The 14775-nt window shown below is 37.5% G+C and overlaps 1 protein-coding gene across 1 annotated transcript in view; it reads right to left on the bottom strand.

The window, feature by feature from the left end:
* Positions 1-14775, bottom strand: part of ADGRV1 (adhesion G protein-coupled receptor V1) — a 645475-nt gene that overhangs the window by 26087 nt on the left and 604613 nt on the right. Inside the window, exon 76 of the mRNA XM_027864178.1 lies at positions 770-961. Coding sequence (XP_027719979.1) covers positions 770-961 — 192 coding nt within the window. The remainder of the gene's footprint in view (positions 1-769; positions 962-14775) is intronic.

The raw sequence follows: 14775 nt of genomic DNA on the forward strand, positions 1-14775 counted from the left end.
GGGATCTTAGACAGTCACAGGTTAAGTGACTTGCCCAGGGGTCACAAAGCTATTAAACTCAGGTTTTCCGATTCGAGGCCCAGGGTACCATTGAGCTTCCTCTAGGCAAGGAATTTCTACCAGGGATGGTAGAAAGGGGACTAAGGGTGTAAAATGTGGGAAGAATGGAAAGAGAAGTGAAGAAGATGTATATTTCATAGAGCAAATTCTGATCAGGATTTCCATCAGTGCTATTCACACTCCTTGTGAAAGTTCTGAATCTCTGTTCTGAAACATTTTCTGATATTAAGATTAAAACTAGTATCTGGATCACTGTACCTCTCATGATTGCATGCTGAGCTCAAGGTGAGAAGCTCGACTATCTGGGGAAAAAGAGGTTGGTAAAAATATTTTGGACTAAGAAACATTCTAGAAACTGTGATGTGAGATGCCAAAGTAAGCTATGGCTAACTTACTTTTCTTCAAGTGAATGGCTACCACAACTCATACAGCAGGGAGAAGAATAAGGTCATCAGACAGGATGATACATAATATGGTATAGTGACAATAAAGTTGGCCTGAGAATCAGGAGACCTGGGTTCTAATCCTGTCCTGGCCCTACCAGTCTTAATCAAATCTTTTCATCTCTCTGGCCCTTATTTGATTAAACTGTAAAATGACAGGGCTAGTTTCCATGAGCTCTAATCTCCCTTCTAGCTCTGACATTCTGGAATTCTTCGAGGTGGGACTCATCTGCCCTTCTTCACAAAAGAAGACAAATGACAGGTACCTCTTCCATAGCGCTGATGAGATTCTGGGTCGATTTGCTGATCTCACCCCCCGCAGAAGGCATGCCACTGCCTGCTGTGAAAAAAGCCGAACCTGGCCCAGGGTGCCCATTCATTTCCACAGTGTAGCTGGCTTTCATTGGGCAGCACATCTGGTTGTGTAGAATGAAATACACCACAAAGACATAAAGGCCCTGTGAAGGAAAAAAAATACCACCAAGTCAGAGAAGAATTTGCTGGATTGGCTTAAAATGTCACTTTTGTAAGAGTTCATATTTTGGGATAGCAGTCACTCCATGGTCTCCCCAAGACAGATAGTTATATGATTGTGGCATGCTGGGAGAATAACAAGCCACCATTCTAATAGTAAAATTTCAAGCATGTTAGCAAATGTCATCTGGTATAGAGCTGCTGAATCACTGAAAATTATTTCCCAATTAACTCCATATAGCTGTATAATAAAGTCAAGGTAATGAGTATAACACTTCTCAGCAGTCAGAGAAAAGTACCATATCCCATTTGCAACAGGACTTTTCCTCTGCAGTAATCTCCATCCCAGCTGTGGAAAAAAAAGGCCATCTTTTTCAAATGTGTAAATCTCATATACTCTGGTTGTTTTACCTTGGTGCAAATTAGAGTGTTTGGGATGAAAGGCTGATGACTAATTGTCTCATCCTTTCCCCTGCATCTTGTGTTCACATCAGGCTCCCTCACGTTTTACTTTCTCCCTGTCTTGGTGTGATAGAAAGAAGAGCGGGACAGGAATGAAGACGTCTGGCTCCTACTCTCGATTCCACTCCTTAGTAACTGGAGGGACTTGGGTAAATGGTTTAAATTCTCCCCCCTCCCTCCAATAGAACTTTCCCTTGAAACAAAGAAGGGTAGCTTAGGAAAAACAAGCATATTGGTGGGTCTTGCCTCTCTGGAAAGTGAGGGAGGAACACTTCACCATCAATTCTGAAATCACAACTGGTCACCGCATTGATGAGAGTTCTGATGCCTGTCAGGGTTACTTTTCTTTACATTATTGTGGACATTTTTGCAAATTTTTCTTTTGGTCCTGGTTACTTTGTTCTATATTAATTCATATAAGTCTACGTTTCCTTGATTCTTTTCCTTTGGTATAATAATATTCCATTTTGTTGTTCAGTCATTTCTGACTCTTTGTGAAATCATTTGGGGTTTTCTTGGCAAAGATACTGGAGTGGTTTGCCATTTCCTTTTCCAGATGAGGAAAATGAGGCAAACAGGGTTAAATGACTTACCCAGGGTTACCTAGTTAGTAAGTGTCTGAGGCTAGATTTGAACTCAGGAAGATGAGTCTTCCTGACTTGAGGCCACTGTAACACCTAGTTGCTCTAAGAAAGCTGGACTTCAAGACAGGAAGATTTAGCACTGAGGTGGCTGTAATGCCAGTAATCTCTTAGTTCAGGGTTTATGTCGGGATGAAATGAAGTTCTTGGAAGTCACTTGAAAAGCAAACAAAAGGAGGTTTAACACACCAAGGCGCTGGATGTGGTTCCCCATTCTTTATGGAAATTGTCTGGTCATCAGGGCAGGATACAATGAAAAAGAAGGGAATTTTAGGGGTTTTCTGAATCCAATAAATCAGATGGGCCCTGATTCCACATCTAGGACTTTTTATGCCCTTTGATGACCAGGAAGCTGCATAAGAGAAGCTGGAATTAATCAGATGCCAGGAACAGTTTTGTCTCCTTTTAGGGAAAGCTAATCCATGGCCAGTAGGTGGTACAGTGTATGGAGCAGTGGGCCTGGAGTCAGGAAAGATCTGAGTACAAATCCAGCCTCAGATACTTACTAGCTACATAACGCTGGGCAAGTCATTTAACCCCTACTAGCCTCAGTTATTCATCTGTAAAATGGGGACACACTGGAAAAGGAAAAGATACTAGAGTATCTTTGCCAAGAAAACCCCACAGATGATGTCCATGGGGTCATGTAGAGTTGGACCCAACTGAATGACTGAACAATAACAATCCATGGCAGGAAGGAAGCAGGAGGGTTGGACCCAGGGATCGGCTAGAGCCAGCCTTATGGGCTCTCAGACTATTTACACCTCAGAAATTAGCAATTACTACAAATCAGAGTTTGATTTATTGTTTTGATTGTCTAGAATTAAGAAAATGAAGGAGAAAGTATTTTAATAATGCAGAATAAACTTAAAAGTGTACCATGCATACCTTTTTTTTCCGCCTTAAAGAGCTAGTTGTTAAACATTTACTAGCCCACCCCTGGGGGGGCCTAATTAAAGATGAGGGAAACACTAGTAGATATTAGTCCTATCACTCCTAAGTCCAAGTGTCATCTCTGACATTGACTATGTGATCCTGGGTAAGTCATTTAATCTCTCCTTTTAGACAAGTCTAATCCTTTTATTTGCCAGGAAGATGCTGACCTCTCTTGGTAAAATTTCCTCATCCAGGAATTCCCTCTGCAGTGAAATCACAAGTTCATTCCCTATTCTACATTCAATACCATACTTTGTTCAGCCTTTCTCCAATTGACGAAGACATACTTTATTTTCATTTCTTTGCTACCACAGAAAGTGCTGCTATATTTTTATATGTATGAAATTTTTCCCCTCTATCTTTCTTGGGATACTTACTTGATATATTTCTGGATGGTACAGTTTAGTGACTTTTCTCGGATAATTCCAAATTGCTCTTCTTGAATGGTTATATCAGTTTATAGCTTCACCAACAGTATATTCGTGTTCCTGTATTCCCACAGCCCCTTCAACGCTGACCAATTTTTTCTTTTTGTTATCTTTGCCAATCTAATGGGTTTGAAGTAAACCCTGAGTTGTTTTAATTTTCAATTATCTTATTATTAGTGATTTGAAGCATTCTTTCATATGGTCGTAGGTTGCCAACATCACCTCTGACCTGTCTATTCATATCCTTTGACCACTTACCTATTAGGGAACATTTTTGTTCTTACATGTTTACATCAATTCCTTATATCTTGAATACTTTTCAGAGCTCTTTTCTGCTAAAATCCCCCTCCCTCTAATCAACAGCTTCTCAACTCATTCAAGTTGCACTGATTTTGTCCATTGAAAAAGATTTTAAAATTTTATGTAATCAGAATTTTCTTTTTCATCTTTTATGATCACTGACATCTCGTTTCGTTAAAAAATATCCCTCTAGCCATATTTATGTATCACTTAACTCGTCTGAACTGGTTTCCTTATCTGTAGAATGGGGACCATAATACTTGTCTTTCAACTTCACAGAGTTTTGTTATGAGGATCAAGGGAGATAACATGTGAAAGTGCTTTGAAAGCTATAATGTGCTATGTGTTATTTATTATTTATTGAGATTATAAAATCATTGGCCTGTGGAATACTGTAGACTGCTTAACACCCAACTTGTACTGTGCTTGTTACATAAGAGCAACAAAGCTATTTCATAATTTCTTACTGACCTGATGGCCCTTTAAATTTTTTTGCAATTATGTCAAGCTCTTGAAAATTGCCCTGCTTCCGTCACAGATAGCAAAAAAATTTTATTTGTTTTCAATTCACTGCCTACACTGATGGTCATTTATGATTTTTACAAAGGGCTCACTGTATATTTCTAATGGTGCCTCTTTATAGCTTGCTAATTTTGACCTTTACGCTCAGCCAGTAAAATATCTTAAATTGTGCCTTTTGTCTACCCATTAATCCTGTTACTTAATTTTTGGAATTTTCCGAGTCAATGAGATATTTAATTCCTAAAAAATCCCCAAACTGCTCAACTTCATAAGTGAAAGAAACACTCATAAGGTAAGGCATTAACTCAGAGGGTGCTCAGCAAATAGAATTAAGACTAGCTAGATGGAATTTGCATTTTCCCATTATTCCCATTGTTTCTAGGATACTAGAAACAATAACATACCATGAATTTATAGGTTTAACATTTGTAACTCTAAATAGCCTACAAGAAATTACTCAAAGCTTCAAAACTACTAACTCATGTGAATCTTAATATGAAACAATTACTATTCTGAAAAGCAATTTGCAACTCTGCCCCCAGAGTCACCAACTATCCTTCAACTCAGCAATAGTACAAGTGGGCCTATACCTCAAAGAGATAAAAGAAAGAAGAGAAGGTCCCTTGTGTACAAAAATATTTGCAACAGTTATTTTTTTTATAACAAAAATATGGAAATTAAGGGGATGCTCATCACTTGGGGACAGTTGATCAAATTATGATATACAGAATGTAAAGGAATATTATTACAAAGAAATGTTGAAAGGGACAGTTTCAGAGACACCTGGGAAGACTTATGACCTGATGCAGACTGAAGTGAATAGAACCAGGAAAATAATTTATTCAATAACAACAATAGTATAAAGACAAGTAACTTTGAAAGACTTAACTGATCACTGAAGTGACCCACCGTAACTCCAGAGGAGCAATGATGAAGTATTCTAGACACCTCCTGACAAAGAAGTGCTCAAGATGTAGAAATGAGACATATATTTTTAGATATGACCAATGTGGGAATTTCTTTTGCTTGATTATACATATTTGTTACAAAGATTTTGTTTTTATTTTTATTTTATCAGTGTGGTGGGGGAAGGTGAGCAAGAAAGCAAATAAATGCTTGCTAATTGAAAAAAACTAAAATTCAAGTCTAAAAACAAAATGAAATAATTAGAGGATAACCAGATGTTTCCATATGCATGCATGAATGCATATATATATATACACACACACACACACACACACACACGCATGTGTATGTGTGTAAACAAAGATACATCTATAGAAAACTACTATAAATTAGACTTGACCCATTCCCCAAATAGATAAAAATTCTGTGGACTATTTTTCTATAAAAAAATTAATTAGGATATTTTAAAAGTACATGATTTATTTTTAAGTAATACTGCTTTAAACTAAAATAATCCATAACTATCACACCATCCCAAAGTATACTTAACCACATTGATTCTTTTTCCTCTAAATTGGACAGTTTATTGGAAGAAATGAAATTAAACACTACTCTAAACTATGTCGGTTAATATTTTTATTTTCATAAGCAAATTACATTGTAAACAACAATAGTCACATAGCTTCTAAATAAGCCCTTATGTAGAAAGGAATCTACAATTTTCATTGTACAACTAATTATTTTCACATGAACATGACCTAATTCTATTGGCAACTATAATACACAGGACAGGAATGAAATGAGACTGTCAGCTTAAAAATGATGGGGATGACATCGATTTCTTTGAGCAATCCTCTAAGGACAGTGGATGATGGAGTAAAAGCTGGACCAGAAACCAAGACTCTTTCTTTATAATCAGTCTCTAAGGACCTGTCTGTTAATATAATACACGTTCTCTTTTCCTCTCTCTCCTAGTTTTAAAGTCTAGTCTTTTGTGTTTCAGAAAGGAGACTGGCTGCTTGCTACAAATAACTTGCATGTCAGAGCTACATGCTTGTTTTTCTTAGAATCACAGAAACATATAGCAAATGTACTAAAGCTCAATGAAAAGCCTGGGGGGGGGGACGTGCACATTGCCCGTAGAGAAGGACAGGAATGCTTCTGCCCCAAATACACAACAGCTGTCAGTGACAGGCTGGGAAGAAGGAAGGGGAAGAAGGCAGTTGTGGAACTTTGACCTGGGAGGTGGCTCAGGTCTCCATTACAAATACACCCGATCTCTTTTATTGTGCCAGCTCCTTTCCAATAGGCCAAGACGCATCCTAGAATCTCAGTAGTGCAAACTGCTGACCACTTCTCTGAATAAGACATACATGAAGAAGGGGAAATGAATTCCTCCTCTAGATTTCTATTTTGATGAGCTGTGTTTCAGTGGTCCAGCACCAGCTATGAAGGACCTACTAGAAGTCATCCTGCCATCCAGATTTGGATTGGCCACTGCCCAGGGTTAGCAAGGGGCAGAGAGTCAGAATTGGAACTCATGTCCTTGACACCAGATCCAGTGCTTTTCCCACTACACCATGAGGTTGTTATGAGGGTTAAATGAGATAATATGTAACAGTGAAGACCATAAAATATTCCTACAGACGGGGGGTGTGCTGGAGACAATTCCTACCTATAAGATAATTGTTAAATTTTCAGAGTAAGCATTTACGCTTTGGAAATTGGCAAATACTATGGGCTTTATTTATTGTTTTGTTAATTGTCTAGATTTAAGAAAGTAATGGAGAAAATGCTAATTATGCAGATTAAACTCAAAGTATTGTTCACACATTTTTGTGTGTGTGTGTGTGGGGGAAACAGTCAGTTGTTAAATATTTGTCACTATACTCCTGCCTATAGATTATTATTTAAAAAAATGTTTTTTGTATGTGTGTGAATGTAAGCAAGTCAGTCTTTGTGGCCTTAGTTCCCTTATCTGTAAAACAAAAGAGTTGGACTAGGAGATCTCTGGGGTCCCTTTTAACTCTATTTATGCAAATATGTGAAAGCTGAAATGAGCAAACACCAAGCCAGAATAATAATAAGAATAATAATAATAATGATAACTAACATTTATATAGTGCACACTATGCGCCAAGCACCATGCTAAACACTTTTTTGCAAATGTTATCTCGTTTTATCCTTACAACAACTCTGGGAGGTAGGTGCTACTCTTATCCTCATTCTACAGATGAGGAAAATGTGGCAAGCAGAGGATAAGTGACTTGCCCAGGGTCACACAGCTAGTAAGTATCTGAGACTGGATTTGAACTCAGGTCTTTCTAACTCCAGGCTATAATCTAAAGGAATCAGTACACTTTCCTAAATACCTAACACCTCTAGGGAATAATATAGATCTTGACAGAATCTGGTAAGTTGCCTCATTAATTTTTGCACTATTCCCTCAAAGCAAAAGACAAACATTAATGTTTTCATTCCACAGATAGAAAAAGGGAGCCATATAGCAGTTAAGTCACTTGCCAAAGGTCACATCCTCTCCAGTGCAGGTGGAAACTGCAGATTTCCTGGCTCTTAAGTCTCTGTCCTTCTCATGACACTTTTCAGCCTTCTTGATTTAAAGGGGGTTATGCTTACTTTGTACAAAAAGTCCAAATGGGATTGTACAGATACAAAGGACCGAACAGAGGTCATGGACAAGATTAATGGTGAGTTTACTTTAAGAAAATATCCCAATAGGATTGTATCATTTAAAAAAAATCTGCTCGAAGGTTTTAAAGAAAACACATCCAAACAGACTACATACACGTTAGCAAAGCATCTGTGCACGTATGGAACAAGACAAAAAAAAAAGAAATAAGAAGGATCATAAAAGCAGATGGGCAAATCAAACAGAATAGCTTTGCAACCCGGTTAAACAATGAACAACTTTGTGTCCCAGTTCTGCAAAAACAAAAGGAAATTTCTAGAAAATAGGATCTTAAAAAGAAAGTATGTGTCCTTAGGAACTGATTAAATACATTTAAGTATAGGAATGTCATAAAATATTATTTTGCCCTAAGAAATGATGGATATGAAAAATTCAAAGAAGAATGGAAAGACTGAACTGATGCTGAGTGAAATAAGACCAAGAAAGCAACATTCACAATTAAGATAACAAAATAAATGAAAAAAAATGAAATGGGATCCTTGGTCATCATAATGACTAAGCCTGGCCCCAGAGAAGAAGAGATGAGAAAATGTATTTTCCTTTATAGAGGTGGGGGACTATGGGCATCGGACATTGTAAACATACCATCAGATACAACTGATATGTTGGCTGGTTTTGCGGAACTGATTTTTTTTTCTCTTTACTTTTAAATCTTTGTTTTAAGAGATGGTTCACTAAGGATGGAATGAGAGAGGAGAGACATACATTTGGAAAGGAATATGATGTAAAAATTAAAGTTAGAATAAAAGTTCTATAGAATAAAGTTAGAATAAAAGAAAAGATGTGTTCTTCAGCTCTGGAATTTTGGAGTTAGGTATTTTCCTGAAGACGCTTCTGGTTTTCATTGCTGTCGGGTTATATGATGAGAGACATGATCCCTGAAATAACCAGGATCTCAACTGGGGGTTCTGAAGTCTCCTGAACTTAAATATGTTTGTAACTGATGAAGTTTTTGTTTGTTTACTTTTAGTTTCTTTTTTTTTCTTTTATAAGTTACAGATGCAAAAATATCCACTATTGGGAGCACATTCCACATGATTGTGCTCATGGTGGCTGGTTTTGCACATGGCTAGTTTTCTGCTCCTTCTATGTCAGCAGCATTGACCCTGGGCTGGTTTTAGATTCCTTCTGCTTAGCATTCAGGTGACTTCTCTTGGTGGCTTCTGGTTTCTTTGGCAGAGTGTGTGGGTTTACGTGCTGCTGCTGGCGCTCCTTCTTGGGGCTGCTTCTCAGTTAATGGATTTTGCAGCTTTCTGCTTTTGCTCTCTCCCTGATGGACTCCCCTGGGGAGTCTCTAGTGGCTGGCTGCCAGTTCCTTTTCTGTCTTGTTCCCTACAGCTCTTCATTGCTGCCGGGCTACTGAAACACTATTATAGATGGACACTGACTTTGAGCAGCAAGTACAAGTGGATTTCATGCCAATGAGAGATTCTAAGGCTCCTTCTGTGGTTTCTCCTATTTTATATATGTGAGATCTTAGGGTTATAGTAAGCACATATACAGCTGAATCCAATTTAAATTAATTGCTATTTTTCTCATTTAAAAAACTAAATGAAAATTTTTTTCAATGAACATAAAATCTATTTTCTCTCTTCCCCATTCCCCTCCCATCCTACCTACCTAAAACCCTTGTAACAAATATGTGCAGTCAAGCAGAATAAATTAGTACATTGTCCATGCCCCAAAACACATATGCATCGATCTGCACCCTAGATCCCTCCTCTCTCTCTCAGGAGGTGGCTAGAATGCTTTTGCTCTTTGGTCTTTTGGAACAATGGTTGGTCACTGCATTGATTAGAATTCTCAAGTCTTTAGAAATTGTTTGTCTTTACGATGTTATGGTTCCTATATCCATTGTTCTGGTCCTGCTCACTTCTCCCTGCATCAGTTTATACAGGTCTTCTCAGGTTTCTCTGAAACCATTCCCTTCATCATTTCTTATAGCACAATAATACTCTGCTATAGATTTATTTTGGGCCAGTTAAGTGGTACAGTGGATACAGCACCAGGCCTGGTATCAGGAAGACCTGAGTTCAAATGCAGCCTTAGACACTTGTTAACTGTGTGACCCTGGGCAAGTCACTTAACCCTGTTTGCCTCAGTTTCCTCACCTGTAAAATGAGCTGGAGAAGGAAATGGCAAACCACTCTAGTATCTCTGCCATGGAAACCTTAAATGGGATCACAAAAAGTCTAACACGACTGAACAACAACAACAACAACAAGAGATTTATTTAACATTTGTTTGATTTGTTTAGTTGTTCCCCAATTTATAAGTATCTTGTTCTTTTCTGGTTCTTTGCCAAATATAAAAAGAGCCACTATAAATATTTAAATACATAATGGTCCTTTTCTTCTTTTCCTGATCTCTTTGGAATATAGGCCTAGTAGTGGCATTGCTGGATCAAAAGGTATACACAGTTCAGTGACTCTGGGGCCATAGTTGCAGATGGTTTTCCAGCATGGCCGGGCTAATTCACAGCTCCATCAGCAGTGCATTAACATTCCTATTTTTCCACAGCCCCTCCCACATTTGTCATTATCCTTTTTTGTCAACTTTGCCAATCTGATGGGTGTGAGGTACAACCTCAGAATAGCTTTAATTAGCATTTTACTAACTTCAGTGATCTGGAGTGTTGTTTTTTTTTTTAAATATGACTTTGTTTTCTCATTCTTTATATTCAAAGATGCTGTTATGATAGAAAGAACACTGAATCACAGTTAGAAGACTCAATTTCTTTTTTTTATTCTCCCATTAACTTGTCAGGTGATCTTAGAGCATCCATTTTTCTCTCTTATGCCTAAGTTTCTTCACTGTAAAATGAAAAGGTTTGTGACTAGAGAATTTTTTCTGACTTTAACATAAAAAGATAATATGATACAAAAAACAAAATCTAAAGTACCTATGTTTAAAAATGAAGAAAGTAAAAGGAATGAGTCTAATCGATAGTAACCTCTAAATATGTCTTCAGTTATGAGAAATATAATCATAAAAATAAATTACCTGGAGATGAGCAGGGAATTATCTAATAACCTTTCATGTTATTCCTCAAATTCCTTCCCCCTTCCTTTAAAAAAAAATGACCGTGTCACAATTTCGCTAGTTTGAAGGAACTCTGTACTTGGAACTAGGGGGCCTACAAGAATTTGCCATGGTTTAATTCATCTCAATTAAATATTTATTGAGCACTTAGTTTCTATAGCATTATGCTAAGTGCCGGGGATACATACTCAAAGAACAGAAAGAGTCCTTGCCCTCAGGGAGATTATATTCTACAATATATACACAGAGAAATAAATCTGAAAAAAGAGACAGCAATAAGAGAGTATTAAGGGGGATCAGGAAAGGTTTCCCCACATGAGGTAGGTGGCAGCTAAACTGGGATATGAAGGAAATGAAGGATTCTAAGATGGTAAGGTGAGGAAGGAGTATGTTTCAGGCATGTACAAAGTCACACAGGTGGGATATGGAATGCCAAGTCCAGAGAACAGCAAGTCAGTCAGTTTGATTGGATTGTAGAGACCTTGATGAGCAGGAATGTGGTCTTGAAAGAGAGGCTGGAGACAGATTACGAAAGGCTCTAAACGGTAAACTAAGGAGTTTGCATTTTATCCCAGAGGCATTACTTCCTGCCCAGGGGAAGTGATGGCACACGTGTCCTTTGGAAGAAGTTTTTGGCAGCTGTGTAGAAGCTAGATGGGAAAAAGGACTGAATAGAAGCTGGGTGACCAATTAGGAAGCTATTGTAAAGCCCAGGTTGGCTTCAAGATGTTTTTCATCTAAACCATACATGATGTTTGCAATATTTTCATAGGTTTGGGTTTTGACAAATGTATGTTTGAGTTTAAATATCATATACAGTAGAAATGGTACAGGGTTGAATTTTTTTTTTAAATATGTTGAAAAGGCTATCCCTTGATAGCTTCTTTTGACCATTTAATTATCTTGAGAGTCATGAAATTCTCCCTTATATACAGCTACTCCTCTCAATTTAAGCCTGTTTCCTTTTTTTTTTTTTGGTGGGTGCTATACTTCAGGACCATTATTGGGTTATTTTTCAGGTTTCTTATCTTCAAGATACATAACCCCAATTCCTTTAGTTCTACTCATAAGTCTGACTGTGCCAACCTTCCGCATTATATGAGGAAACATACTGTTCCCTATGCTTCTGTTGAGCTTCTCAGCACAAGCCTGGAAGCAGTAGTGACACCCACAAAGCCACGGGAAGCGATGTGTGCACTGAAGATGGAAGGACTTACAAATCACAAGCTGGTATTTATAGTTGTGGTGGTGCTGAACAAGTGCAGAAGACAGTGTATTGTTATTAGTTATGAACAGTGTCATGTAAATCAGTATTAATATCGTGGTTGAATATTTATTCAATATTCAGAGTAAACTGCACAAAATATATAAAAACTATGACCCAATCTCTGTGAAAATTATGCTAAATAGAAGTGTGCACCCTCTCCTCTGCTGAAGACTACAATAAATCCAAGTTGTGCCATAAGGTAAAACTACAAAGCAGATTGCTGAGGTTATTTGCCACAAAGAATGTTGCTACCCAGTAGTATCCTTTGATGAAATCACTTTAACTCTTTTAAAACCTTTTTAAAGTTTTCTATTTAAAGATGGTGTTTACAGTAGAAAATAACATGTGTTTTTTTATTGTTTTTTTTTTTTTGACTAGGCAATGGGGTTAAGTGACTTGCCCATGGTCACACAGCTAGTTAAGTGTTATGTGTCTGAGGCTGGATTTGAACTCAGGTCCTCCTGACTCCAGGGCTGGTGCTCTATCCACTGTGCCACCTACCTGCCCCGACATGTGTTTTGTTTTTTTTTTAAAGTTTTATTTTAAAATTTTACCTTCATTTTATTTTTTTAATTAATAAATACTTATTTTTCTCTTCCCCCTTATTTAAAAAGAAAAATAAAAACCCAAACTCTTGTAACAAATTTGCACAGTCAAGTATAATGGGGGTCTAATGTATATGCCAATCCCATCAGCTTGCTATGATGACATCTCCACATGGAGGGTACCAGGAGCTACTTCTGGGAGAATTGTGATGACTAGAACATGCAAGGAAATTCTGTAACTAGTTTCAGGTTGGCCTACCATGGAAGCCATTGGCTGTGTAGCCAGAACTGTTTGTGTCTTTGAAAAGGCTTCCATCCTCTCTGGCAGTCTTTTTGCTGCATTCACACTCTGGGGAGAGGGGGGATTGCTTTACTCACAGCTTCTGGTGCTGGGAGCTGAGTCTGATCTTGGGAGTTTCAAAGACCAGAACAACAAGCCATAGGAATCTGGGAGCTGGAATGCAGGTTTTGGAATGCAGGTTGTATTATGCAGCCAATGTAGCATTGATGCCCAAGGAATAAGGAGCAAAGAGTGACTCTTTTTTTTTTTTTAGTTTTTTTTAGGCAAAGAGTGACTCTTTAGGAAGACTTTCTGGACTTCAGCCCAGTGTAAGGACTCTTCTAGTGTCAATGCCACCTGTGGAAGTAAACTTGGTGGTACCAATGCTATGCAGGAACTGAGCTATGAGCCTAATTTCCACCCTAGCCCCTCAAGGTGTTGGGGAAAATATCTGAACTTTGTTCTTGCTATATCTTTGAAGCAAATGTTCTTTTGTAAGAGCTACCTGATGTTTTGTGGTCAAGTGGATGGAGAATGGGGTGAGGAACATAGTGGGAGCTTATGGTGACAGCAGAGGAAAGAGCACCCTAGCACTCTCAAGGCATCTGAAAACATGAGTTGGGAGGGGGAAAGAGGCAACAGGTGTGGCCCTGAGAGAGTAAGGCCATAGTTACAGAAACCAAACAAATTCCCACATTGACCATATCCAAAAATGTATATTTCATTCTGCATATTGAGTACATCACCTCTCTGTCAGTGTTCTGGAATCATGTTAAATAGAGTCTCAAATCTTCTTTGGATTCAAAGAAAGAATTTCATTACTATGTCAGTGAGTAAATACTAAAAGAGGCTATCAGTCAGTCCCTTCTTAATAAAAACTTGCTGGCCTTAGAGATTATAAATAATATAATACATATTTATTTAAAACCAACCCAAAACATAGGAATAAATGCAGCCTTCCTTAAAATGATCAGTAGAATCTACCTAAAACCCTCAGCAAGCATTATATATAATGGGGATAAGCTAGAAGCATTTCCAGTAAGATCAGGGGTGAAACAAGCATGCCCATTATCACCACTGTTGTTCAATATGGTACTAGAAACGTTAGCTTTAGCAATAAGAGAAGAAAAAGAAATTGAAGGTATTAGAATAGGCAAAGAAGAAACAAAGCTATCACTCTTTGCAGATGATATGATGATATACTTAGAGAATACTAGAGAATAAAGTAAAAAAACTACTTGAAATAATAAACAACTTTACCAAAGTTGCAGGTTATAAAATAAACCCACATAAATCATCAGCATTTCTATATATTACCAACAAAACCCAACAGCAAGAGATAGAAAGAGAAATTCCACTTAAAATTACTGTAGACATTATAAAATATTTAGGAGTCTACCTACTGAAACAAACCAAGGAACTATATGAACACAATTACAAAACACTTTTCACACAAATAAAGTTAGATTTAAACAATTGGAAAAAACATCAGTTACTCATGGGTAGGCTGAGCTAACATAATAAAAATGACAATTCTACCTAAGTTAATTTACTTATTCAGTTCCACACCAATCAAACTACCAAAAAATTATTTTATAGAGCTAGAAAAAATAATAACAAGATTCATTTGGGAGAACAAAAGGTCCAGAATATCAAGGGAACTAATGAAAAGAAATGCTAGGGAAGGTGGCTTAGCAGTTCCAGATCTTAAATTACATTATAAAGCAGCAATCATCAAAACTACTTGGTACTGGCTAAG

Source organism: Vombatus ursinus, unplaced genomic scaffold (genome assembly GCF_900497805.2).
Source record: "Vombatus ursinus unplaced genomic scaffold, bare-nosed wombat genome assembly UNPS02014774.1, whole genome shotgun sequence".
Classification (NCBI taxonomy): domain Eukaryota; kingdom Metazoa; phylum Chordata; class Mammalia; order Diprotodontia; family Vombatidae; genus Vombatus; species Vombatus ursinus.